General features: G+C 36.0%; 1 protein-coding gene across 12 annotated transcripts in view; it reads left to right on the top strand.

Annotated features, from left to right (window-relative positions):
- The window catches only part of LOC106158258 (pleckstrin homology domain-containing family G member 5), an 85,105-nt gene that overhangs the window by 29,049 nt on the left and 43,487 nt on the right, over nucleotides 1–12,569 (top strand). For 5 of the 12 annotated variants that reach the window (XM_086996353.1, XM_086996357.1, XM_086996355.1 and 2 more), the window contains 8 exons: nucleotides 855–990; nucleotides 1,517–1,784; nucleotides 2,105–2,186; nucleotides 2,878–2,904; nucleotides 4,133–4,225; nucleotides 5,245–5,409; nucleotides 6,779–6,873; nucleotides 7,324–7,460. In XM_086996353.1, the coding sequence (XP_086852479.1) occupies nucleotides 855–990; nucleotides 1,517–1,784; nucleotides 2,105–2,186; nucleotides 2,878–2,904; nucleotides 4,133–4,225; nucleotides 5,245–5,409; nucleotides 6,779–6,873; nucleotides 7,324–7,460 (1,003 nt within the window). The remainder of the gene's footprint in view (nucleotides 1–854; nucleotides 991–1,516; nucleotides 1,785–2,104; nucleotides 2,187–2,877; nucleotides 2,905–4,132; nucleotides 4,226–5,244; nucleotides 5,410–6,778; nucleotides 6,874–7,323; nucleotides 7,461–12,569) is intronic. The other 7 variants (XM_086996352.1, XM_086996354.1, XM_086996359.1 and 4 more) reach the window with 7 other exon arrangements.

The raw sequence follows: 12,569 nt of genomic DNA, 5'->3' as shown, positions 1-12,569 counted from the left end.
GCGTTTTTTTTCTGATGCAAAAAGATCAAAAGGGATTGCTGTTTTTTTTTTTTTTTTCAAGACAGTTTTCAAGTCTGATAATTTAAAACTGAAATTTTGTTTTTCTGGAATTGGAGTGAATTGAGACCCTACCTGACAACCTTGTGTAAATGACTATAAATACAATACCACCGCTGTGTCCATATGCAACCATTGAATGTCATGTTGCCATAGTGATGTGACCACAAGTCTGGTGCACTGTTTTTCATCCTAAGATCTATACCATGAATGTTCTATCTACCAGAGGCTGGTAGAGTGGTGATGGTAGTTCTGATATTCTGTGTAAAAACTCTCAAGGTATAGAAATATGCACAGAATTGGGCAGAAAAATGCCTGTGAATATCTAGCAGGCCCGTAGCCAGCAATTTCAAAAGGGGGGTTCTTTTTCTGAAAAAGTGGACCTTTTTCCTTAAAAACTCCATGTACCTGGATCAAATTTTACCCAGAGTGGACCTTTTCCCAGCAAAAGGGACGGTTCTTTCGAACCCCCCGAATCCCCCCCTGGCTGCGGGCCTGTCTAGTATCCATAAGAAAGCCTCCCAGTGGCCTTGGTACCATGAATGCACTCTATGCACCCACTCACCCCTACTATGAAACTGGCTTTTTACAAGCCATAAACAGGTGTAGCTCTACAAGTGTGGAAGATGCCATTCGTAGGAGACACCAGTGACAATTTTTTTTTATTTGAAAAAGGTGGAAGTCTGGTATTTAGACTAGGGTGCAATTTCAGAGACTGCAAAATTAAGGTGCTATTTTTTCTGTAAATTTGTCTCTCAATCAGAAACTGTCTTATGGTCATGCTCTTATCTTCACAGGTGTGTCACCATAGCGACTGTCAGGAACAAAATGGCCACAAGCCGCTGATGCTGTGTGCAGAGTGCGACAAAACCCTCCATGAGTCTGGGAGTCACGAGGGGCATCTACGATTCGATTTGCCACACAGGGCTAAAGGTAACATTTAAGAGGGCTTAAATGAAGTTTATACATGCTGAATTAAATTTATGAATGATGGAAAAGTATCCATTTTTTTATCTTGTATAGAAATGTTTCCACTGCTCTTTCAATTTAATTCTAATTAGCTTGCATGTTCATTTTAGAAAAATAATATTTGTTGGCATAAGCACATAGTTTGGGACGAATTTAATTTTTTTTGTTTCCAGCCTTTACCATCAGATTCCCAAGTAAAAGTATAATAAACATGTAATTTGAAATAGTGTAATATCATTTTTTTGTCTCGAATTCCAAGATAATAACATTATTTACATGTAATTGGAAGTAATATGATATTTCGATAATTTTTCTCTCCAGTCTTTTTCTCCGGACTCCCAGATAATAACATAATTTATATGTAGTTTGTATTAATATGATATCTTGTTTATTTTTCTCTCCAGTCTTTTCCTCCAAAGTCAAGATTATTTAATAACATCATTTACATGTAATAAAAACTAAATGACACTTCGTTTATTTTTCTCTCCAGTTTTCACCTCGGGGTTCCCTCATGACCTCTCCAGTCACTCTCTGCCCGCGGAAGTCACCTACCTAGAAGAGGAGGAGGGGGAGGATGAACCGGACACCCCAGTGACCAGTGTCCAGAGGAACGGCCAGGGGGCCAGGCAGGTGTCTGCTGGTACCAGTAAACTGCAGGAGGGGAGCACCAATGGTCAGAGCTCAGTGGACATTGAAGATGAAGGTGGAGGAAGGATCAGTTATGAGAGGAAAGGATCACTGGACAGTAGAAATGTGGGGTAGGTGACATCAGGTGCAGTGGACTAAGGTGGTTGGGTGGGTGGGTGGGGTTAAAGTAACCAGTGTCTTGGTCATAAAGCTTTATCAAATGCCATCTAAGCTCTGTGTCATTTTTCTGGATGGTCCAGCTAAGTGGGTGAAAAGGTTAATGTTTTTTTCCTAGAAAAGTAACCTCATCCCCCCCCACACACACACACACACATAAACACACACATATTCTGAAATGGCTGACTACAGGGCTGGACATACAAAATGACTTGTTAGATTTGAGTGCTATTTTGATCTATGTTGGAATGCAAAACTTCTCTCTTTCTTCCAGGGAGCAATCACAACAGTCATATGGTTCCCTGCCGAGAATTAAACGCAAGAAAGTTGTGAAGAAGAAGTTTCATAATAATGAGGTAAATGTTGATATAATATTGTTCATTTTGGCTTAATTTAAGATTTAAAGCACTGTCATGTTTAAACTCCCAAATATTTAGTACTTTTGGAGAATTAGTTTTTCTTTTAAAAAATTAAGACTTAGTAGTGCTGTTATTATTTCAGTGTGAAATGTGTTGTTTTAATTGGTATTATCAACTGTAATTAAAGTAATTTCTCACTAATTTTAGAACGGAATTGATTATTTGCAATCAGCGAAATTATGATCTATATATAATTGCTTAAACTGTGACAGGAAAATTAAGAGTAATGGGTTGGGTACAGAGCAAAATGTTTTACTTCTGATCCAACAAAGTTATAAATCTTGAAATGATAGAATATTTGAAATTTATGAGGAATTACTGCTTATTCAAATGTTTGTGTATTGTCTTTAGCTAAAGAAGGATTACTAACTTATTTTATAACAGTATTATAGAAATAATGCCCATAAGATATATATCTCTTTTTATGTAACTATGTAAGGCAACCAAATGATTTCTCATGAAATATTTGAAATGTAAATATTATAGTTATTACTTTATATGGAAATCTTTATTGCTACCAGTATCTTTATTGCTATCCATTAATGGACATAATTAAACAATATAGATTCACTTATATTTTCCCATTAATTACATCTTAATATAATACTAAATTAATCTTGCCACTCAGAAACTGGATTATGCGGATCCTCCACAAGTTTGTAGCATTATTTGCATGCATTCACGAGGCCTGTTCAGACAGAGACCACTGGACTGGAAATCATCCTAACTCATGTTATATATATACAATATAATGGAGAAAGTTTATGTATATTTCCAGTCCAAAATGGTCATTGTCTGAGCAGACTCTTAGGTTCACTTCCTGTTAAAATGTGACACTTGGTTCACCTCAAAAATGCACATGCTGTTTTTTATGTATCAAGATTCTTTGCCCTATTTTTAAAGACAATTGTTATATTATTGTTGTACTGAATTACATTTGCGGTGAGCATTTTTATGTCACATTTACCTTGAAGCTCAACCTAGCTCTTTTTTCTTTCTAGAAATGTTACTTAAGACCTCAAATACAGTGTGGAGTGCATGTTCTGCCTTTAGAATTCTAACAACTGAAAATTTGAGAAAAATATTAATTTTGTTGATCTTCTCACTTGTTTGCTTATTGGTCTATGATATTCTTTAGATCCATGATTATTGCAAATACGTTCATTCTTGCTTTTTATTGGTTTCAGTAATTATTTCTGCATGATCAAATTTTCTTAAATTCTGTTGTATTTAGGTGATGGTAGTGTCGAGTTATTACACGAGGAGATGCCTATTAAAAATTGGATGTTTTCCCTTTGCCTGATTTAAAAAAAACAATGTTTCAACATTATTTTCTCTCTCTCTCTCCCTTTACAAGGTCAAGGTCATCTCTTTACATGTCTGAATGTCATCTTTGCAATGCTTTACCAGTACCCTAGCATGGTTCGATTAATATGTAGAAAATAGAGAAGAAAGTCAATTCGTAGTGATTGATAACAATAAAATGCTTCAGTATTATCTAACAAATCTGAACATTAGATATGCACTTAATAAGATAGGAAAGTGGAATAGCCATTTGTGGTTGGTTATCAATTAATATATGTGGAAGGATGGGACCATTTGAGAATTAACTGTTTTGGTATACTTATATTAATTTTCTTATTCATTTATCAACTTCTGCTATGATTTATGAAAACAGTTACTTTGAGCTATACCTGAAGATAAAGATGAGCTTCAAAACTTTCAGACCTATTCTTTGGTAACTTGGCATCAAGTATATACATTATACTAGTATATCTGGGTCTGCAGGATAGTAGAAAATTACTAAACGGTTTTGGTTTTAACTGGTATTGGTCTAATGTGTGATTTACTATATGTATTACAATTTGTATCAATTATATCAGGAGTTGAGCAAAGCAAAGCAATCGGAAACTCTGCATCCCCTCAAATTTGCCCTGCATTCCCTAGTAGCGAACTCTTCACAGTTTGCATTGGAGGTAATTGTATACATTACGTACTATAAAACTGATATACTGCATGCTGTAGAGAGTGGAGCTCGGTGTGAGGATGGATTCACTTCTTTATGTTTCTCTTCTGCTTTTAGTACAACAAGAAAACGGCTTCATAAAAAACTGCACAGATTTCCCTATACTTACATTTTTTTCACTCTCTCACAAATTAGAGTTATGGACCTATTTTTATATTAATTCCATGGATATGTTCAAATTTATTATTTATGCATGCAGGGTGTTCATTTGTCATTGTGTAGGGTTAAGTGAGCACAAGGATGAGGAATGTCGATAAAAGAACTTTTTCTATGATGACCAAAGCTGGTCACTTATGAGGCGGCTTTTTAGAGGTGTACTTCTATGAAACTTGCCACTGATATTAGGCTCAAGCACATTTTAGAAATCTGAAACAAATCAAGTTACTGTAGCAAAATAAGACATTTTAGACATTAGCATTGTGACATTAGCTTTATTTTTGCTATGTATTTTTTTTCTTTTTTTTGCATTTCGATAAACTTTTTTCACGACTGCCCCCTACGCAGTTATGCCTGCCTTTGTTCCAGGTCGTAAAATTCCTTACCATGTGATTTTTTGTTGGCTGTGACATTAGAAAATCATGTTATTTGTGCACTATGAACATTTTTGTGCCATTTCAAGACAGAATGGCCTTTTATTTAGTATTTGTTAATGTTGCAATGTGTTTTCATGTGAAGTATTTTTAAATGCATGTTAAAATCCACTTGGTAACCAGGGGCAACACAATATACAGTGCAGCTGTAAATTAGATTTTGTATATATTTTTAGGTAGTGAATTGATGAAAAATGAATAGATATGAATTCCATATGAGACTGATAATATTACAACTAGTCTTGCAACTGTTTATTTTCATGTTAAAACAGAACTGCGCCAACCCTGTATTTGACATTATTCGAGTGCTGTGAAGATTTTAGTTGGTGGTTGTTACAAACTAACTTAATTTATTATTATTACCCCCATCATGCAACAGATGTCCAGTAATTTGGCATCATCGCGGAGCAAGAGCCTTGGGGCGGACGATTTTTTAAAGCATGCAGTTCAGGGCGATGAGGGGTTTAATTATAAAATTCCCAAAAAACCTGCCTCTCTCCGTCAAAGAAGCCGAGGTGGCAAGTCAAAAGACTGGGATAAAAAGGTGTTTAGATTCTAGGTTTTTGATGGTGTGGTTGCTTCCATGTTTCAGTGTTGATTTTGATTTTTTGGGTTTATTAGTTTTTTCTTTTTGTTTTTAAATGTTAGTTCTTTATGCATACATTTTAGGATTTGGAATAATGTGGGTTTCTTGCAGCTATTGTATTTTTGTGCCTCTTTACATCATTCCTTACCTCATTGCTTTTTTTGGCAGAAAAACTTAAAGAGATTAGGTTGGTTTTTATATGTGTTGGGTTTATCGTATTTGTGTGTTGATGTTCTTGCAGAACATTAGTGTCTTAAAAACCTAGAGATAGCTATTGTATTTAGGCACTTGTTATTATTTTCATTATTTGTTTTCTCTGTATGACTTCAGCTGATTTTCGTAGGCCTTTCAACATCATTATGTGTAATAGTAAAAAAGTTCAATGTTACTTCACCTTCTTAATCCAGTGTCTTTTATGAGAACATAGTTGCAACAAGGAGATGAGATGCTTACTTTCAGTGTGTTTTTCCCCTTAATTTTGGCTAATTTTACATCCATGGTCTTTCTTTTACTCAGCTATGAAACTAACCCTTTGTGTATCAATCAATATCTTTACATGTCATATATGTGGGTGTTTTGTCAATCTTCCTATAGGAGCCTATGTTTGAAGTGATATGATCACTTGTTATCATCTCTATTTCAAATATAACCTCCTATATTAGATTTAATTATAATTTCAGCTTTACCTTAGTTTAATACAACTGGTTGGATCAAAACTTTTATTTGTTAACATACATGTTAATGTGTGTGAATTGTTTTCTTTCATTAGGATAGATGTAGAAGTTTAATATTCTTGTAGTGTAGGTCTGACATACCGTTTTAGTATAGAACTTATTAACTGTTAGATCTCTCTTGCTCTTAGTCTGTGTCTAGTGTGAAAAGAGTGTAGAGTGGGTGATGGAGAGGTTCAATGTGGTAATTGAGACATTAGGTTGTGTTGGGATGAGACTGTACCACCTAATGTGTTAGTTGAGACAATCATTGTGTTTGGATGAGACCAGTATTTGTGTTAACAAATTGTGTTTGATGATAATGCAGTTCATTTGTAGATATAAGGTCATGAGTATTTTAATGTAAGACTCATCCTAAGTTTAGCATCCATGAATGATATTTAAAATGCAAAGTTCAAGAATTGAGATGGAAGTATTTTACTACGATTTATATGCTTTCAGAATTTGTAATACTTTTTTTTATTGTAAAATCACATATTCAGCGCTTTCTGTAGATTCTACACATATGACACCATGCTGGTCATTTGAATGAATTCCGGATTGATTTTTAAACTAAGAAAACTTGATATAACTTTCCACATCTGATTTATTTCCAGCATTCCATCAGTCGAGATTGTTTCACTCTGAAGTTTGACATGTTTGAGGAGTTAGACATAGAAATAGTCACCGCAGTGGCAGGCGTGACACTCAGGTAAGACATGGAAGTCCATGACAGCTAAATCTGATGAAACCCTTTATGGTTTTCTTTTTGAAACAAATGAGAACAAATTATTTTTGTCAGAAGGTTAGGCAATGAATGCATCCTTATAGTTTGAGGAAAAAGCAGAAACATTTTGGATGAAGTGTCTTTTTGGCCAATAGTAGAGTGTGGCACCATGGACATTTCTAGTATAGTTGCTCAAATTGATGTTGATTTGGAGCAGGTTGATCAAAGCATATAAACTACTCAAGGTTAAAGGGAAAGCAGGGATGAATCATTGTGAAATTGGTCAAAAGATATATTAGATACTTAACAGTGTATTCATGTATTATAATAGAGACCGAACTGTAAGTAACACATTTTACAAAATTGATACTTTGTTGAATATTTCCTATTCTAGTAAGAACAAAATTTTGATGATTTATTTTCTTTGAATTAAAGGGATGCCTTGTTGCCTTTATGTGAAAAGCGAGCGATCATTGTTGACAAGCTGAATGTGTTCATAGACGCCTCTCACACCCCTCTGAAACTCGAATTTGATACATTCCATCTAGGAGGAACCCAGCTCACAGTGAAAGGTAGGGACTGGTTTGTCTTGTTTTCAGCTCCCCATGGTGTTGTGTAATATCGTATCATAGGGGAAACTGTAACTGGCTCCTGTGTGGCAGTGGCAGGAATTTGCGAAAAGGACAGTGGTCAGATTATTTTCAACAGAAGACAGTGGCTGGAAACAGAGGTAGGATGTAACCTGTCTTGATTTCAGTCTGCCATTTAATAACCGGATCCTGACGACCTGTCGTCAAGTTGGACGAGGTATCAAACACCCCATCTTGACAGAGGTCCGTTGACCAGCAGACCCTGGAGGTGGAGTCTATAATCTCATAACCCTCTACCACCCTTCATCCCCCTGTATCCTGGAGTTGGCTAAAGTAGGAACTTTCTTATATTTTGTAAGAATGCGGCTGAAAAGCTATAAAGTTGTGACAGTTCCACTTTTATTTCAGTTTCAGCTAACATCCTGTGAAGAAGAAGAAGAAGGATGTGTTATCAGTTGATTGATTGATTGATTGGTTCTATTTCTGATTGATTCTCTATGTACGTAACACATACATAAATATACTGCAGCTGTGTAGAACCTGAACTCATAGTTGCTGACTCTAAACATTCTCTGTGAACACCTTTTGTTTACAGCTGTTATTCTATCATTGCTGAGAAATTAGACAATAGTTCTACACATTTTGAGAAATGTCATGTTGGCAAAGATGTCTTTGCATGAAAATTCCATCAAGTGTATAAAACTGTATGAAATGACTGGTTAGTTGAACCACTTGTATAGGGTTGTTATGACAAATATTTATTATAATAAATAATTTACTTTCAGCCATTTGCATATTGTAACAGTCACCATTTCACAATTGCTGTTCCATGTCTACATAGTTATGTTTTCCATTATTGAAAAGGGCACACACATAATCAGAAATTGTCTCATTAAGTTGGATAAAATGGACTGCACTATGGATCGGATGTTCTGAAAATGTTTCAACATATTTGTTAAGTTGATCATTTTCCCTTTGTGGTTTAATGATTGGTGCTTTTTGTGTGATTAACAAGATACAGTGTTGGGGATGTGTTTGATATTTTCATTGTCATGGTAATATGGATTAATTGTATTAGAATAAGCTTCTAATATAGTGTAGTAGGGATTAATTGGATGTTTTTCATCAAGCACTTCTTTGTCAGCATGTGCTAAATGACACAAGAATGATAAAATTACTGGTTCTGATACAGATATATTTTCTGACAGTCTTCCAAATGATCTTTGTTGATCCATCCGACATAAAAAAATTAGATACCTGTCAGTGTTAACTTGAAAATCTGGCTGTCATGCGAGAGACCCAGAAAACGGTCTTGCATTGTAAAAGAAACTTCAGAAGGAAACTTGCTCTTTTATTGTGAATGAGCACTTAACTTCAGATCTTTCTTAAACGTCTTAATTCTAACTTCTTTTCATCAGTAGCTGGAAAAAAAAATATAGCATGGTTAAAGAAAAACAACTCTTGCTTTGAATAATCAAAGGTTTATATCTAAATTATAACTGCAGAACTTGGCAAAGATGCTTTCTCTCATACACTAAATAAATGGCTGATGTTAATAAGAAAAAAGACCTGAAAGACTTGTGCCCAAAGTCTTATCAAAATTATTTCTGGAGAATTAGTCTGGTCATGTCATGCATCTGTATGTTTTGGCATTTTACAAATATCTCTGTGCTGACCTTGAATTCTTTTTGCACAGGTTATTCACCATAATTTGGTCATAGCACTACAAGCCTGGCAGATCATAGGCTGTAACGAGATGCCACAGACAGAATATGAGGGAGTTTTTTCCCATGATATCTGCTGTAATCTGCATAACTTAGCTGTTGGAACCTGTTGGAACTTGTTGGAAGGGGTTAAACTGATCTAGTTGCAGATAGCAGAAAGGCTAAGTGAAATTTTTGAACTGTGATATTTATCTCCTTGCATTTCACCTGTTGATTTGAGAAGCCATTTGACAGGTGCTTTCTGAGGGTGGGCTGTGGGAACATTTCTCTGTCATATTAAATAGATATTACTTGAAGGCACTGCTAGACATTGATTATGAGTTAACTAAGTTTTATTTTCTTTTTTTTCCGCCTTGAGTAGGTAGCACAACAACATTCCTGTTATACTTAATATTAACTGATGCTTCTCGTTTGTTTTTACCCACTGTGAATTTGTTATGAATACAAATATTATTTGAGGAAAAGAACAATATCATGCGCATAAACCCGGTCCAGATATAAGAGATAATCTTTGAGATTTCTTCAGTTCAGTTTTGTTTTTTGAAGTAAGAAAAAAATTGATGCCTATAATTACCATGCATTTTTGCATGTTCTTCATACCAGCAGTAGCCTGTGTAGGCAGAGCATGTCTGAATTGTGACCTGCATTATGGCGGCCAAGATCATGGTGATTATCTGGTCAAAGTGGATTATGTGAGCATTATTGAGTGGCTGCTGGCACATTATTAGTCTCTTCAAACATATTGATTGTGACCTAAGATGATTGAAAATGGAATAGATTCATGTGTGGAGTGTTTTTACAGTGGCTTCATGATTTTGTACCAGGTTATTGAGAGAGAGAGAGAGAGAGAGAGAGAGAGAGAGAGAGAGAGCTGATGTGGCATTGAAATGTACAGTATATGGTTGATGAATTCACATTAGCATACTACATTGATGTTATAAATTAGTTTCTCCTATAGGATTTTGTTTTGTTAAGTAAATAAGAATGTCTTTGAGGTGGACTGTTTGACATGTAGATTAAATGTGTACTGAGTAAATTTTTCAAAAATTGAATTTGGTGACAAGTTACGTCCTGGCTTCAGGGTCAGAAGACAACAACGCACATCTATTCATCACTATAACCATGGCAACCAGCTGATCAGAGAAAAATAATGATGACATCAAAGTTGGCCAAGATCAGATGACATGTCGCTGTGAAGCCACCTCATATCTCTAAGCAGGAAATGTCACATTATGAACTCTGCCTTGGGTTGATTTCACACTACAACAGCCATGTGCCTGAGGCTACTTCAAGGTCGTGACAGCAATTAGCTGGTTACTATACCTGACAGTAGAGCTGAAAAACAGTAATAGGAATTAGACAAGTTGGAGCTAATTAGCTTGGAGGTCTGTTTATGTTTTTTAAGCGACACCACATTGGAATAAACATGGGCAATGTTATCAAAAGGATACTGTCACATGTTTGACTGTGTGATCATGGTGTAATTTAGCAATTTTTCTGTCAGAATGAGGTAGCCTTCATTGAGGCTGTTGACAATGTGTGATGTTATATGCATCAGACCAGATAATTTGACAAAATCTGTATGAGGTTGGGCTAACCTTTCAGCTGCATTAAGGGTGACACTGTATGTTGTCTCAAAAAGTAATACCAAAGCAACATGCAAAACCTTCGTAATGTTTAGCAGTAGACTGGAATTTGACAAAACTTACAAAAACACTACCAGCTTTTATTTTGTATGTATGACTTTATGAAGCTTAGCAGGATACCATCGTCTGCATAGGTAACACAGTCAGTCATAAAAGAAAAAATATAAATATATGTGGATATAATTATATTATAAATATATATAATAATCACACAACAATCTAATGATTAGCCAGTGAGTAACTGGGGTCAGCTATGTCACATGGACTAATTAGGGACAATTAAGCCAAGGGCATGCTGTTGACATTAAATATTTAATCATATCATTTTAAAACAATCCTGGTCAGACTTTGGGAATGTGGACACGGTATAAATCCCAAGTTAAAAGATCTGATATATATATATTACAACCCACTGCCCACACTAATAGGACATCCAGCTAGGTTGTGTTTAAAAATGTCGCCAACATTGAAGCTAGGTACTGAGTGTCTGTCTGGTCAGTTTTATCTCGTTATCAGAACATAAGAGGTAAACGGGAACAACTTGATATCGAATTGGCTAAAGATGAAACATTATGTCTTTATGAATGGTCAAGTTTATAACATAGTTTAAGCACACCCCTTGCAGTTGTCAAAGTGGAAGTGCACCCTCCTGTGAGACACGTACGTTCAGTATTATCATAGAGACTCATTGACACTTGCCAGCAACCCATGGTGAAAGTGGAATCACGTAGATCTATGCTGAAAGTGATAGGTGTGTCGCGAGATGTCCACCAGGATGTCAACCGTGATGTCACCCTGCCCTGAAGACCTGAAACGACAGAGGACGTCATTGGCGCATTAGATAACCATTGTTCCTGGTTGCGGTCAGCGAAGCTGAGAGTAATTCAGTAAATCATCAGAGTAATTTTTGCCTGTGAGACAGTTGTCCATGAAATAAGCCACTCATTACTACTAGCATAGTCAAGGGAGACTCAATAGACAAGATGATGTGGAATTGTTGAGTGTAGTAAAAATTGCATCACTCAAATAACCACTGCAGCATCTACGTCAGTGCTAGCAGTCCATGCTGTCATGACTGTAAGTATTCAGGAGATAGTCACTGAGATAACTTTCTGAGAAAAAACTGCAGACCTTAATTCAAGCTCAGTGAAGAAGATGTTTCACAACCACACACACACAGTGGAATGTCATAAACCAGTTGCACCCAAAAAAGGTACAGCTTATTTGAATACCATGCAGTAAGACGTTGATGAGAACCGAACTATCATTATCAGCCTCTAATAAGTCATCTTCTTCAACAGTAACAGTAGAGCATTGAGAACTAAAATACATTGAATGCAGCCCTATGCAATTAGCATCAGTCACTTGGCTATGTGGACTGTAGGTATCCAGACGTGGCGGAGAGTCATATATAGGGGAGGATCAAGGTAATTCCTGAGTGGCACCTGTTCATCAACCTGTCAACTGGGAGATGATTTCATCACACTGGGGCCCACAATTTGGCAGTGTGAGGTAGAGGCACCATACGGGTAATGTTCTTTTGGTCCTGATTACCTGATTACACAGAGGGAAGTCACTTAGGCAGAAAAGTTGAAGAAAGTAAAAAGGACAGCACTTTTGCAGTTTGTATTGAAAGGAACAAAGCGTCCAACTGTTTCTACTCTACAGAGACATTGTAAGCTGTGGAGGAAGTGTTAAAAAGCAAGACGTCATATATATGA

This window comes from Lingula anatina, chromosome 9 (assembly GCF_051362555.1).
Source record: "Lingula anatina isolate TDL-2025a chromosome 9, LinAna3.0, whole genome shotgun sequence".
NCBI lineage: Eukaryota > Metazoa > Brachiopoda > Lingulata > Lingulida > Lingulidae > Lingula > Lingula anatina.
The sequence above is the reverse complement of the archived record's forward strand: the minus strand, read 5'-3'. Positions and strand labels throughout refer to the sequence as shown.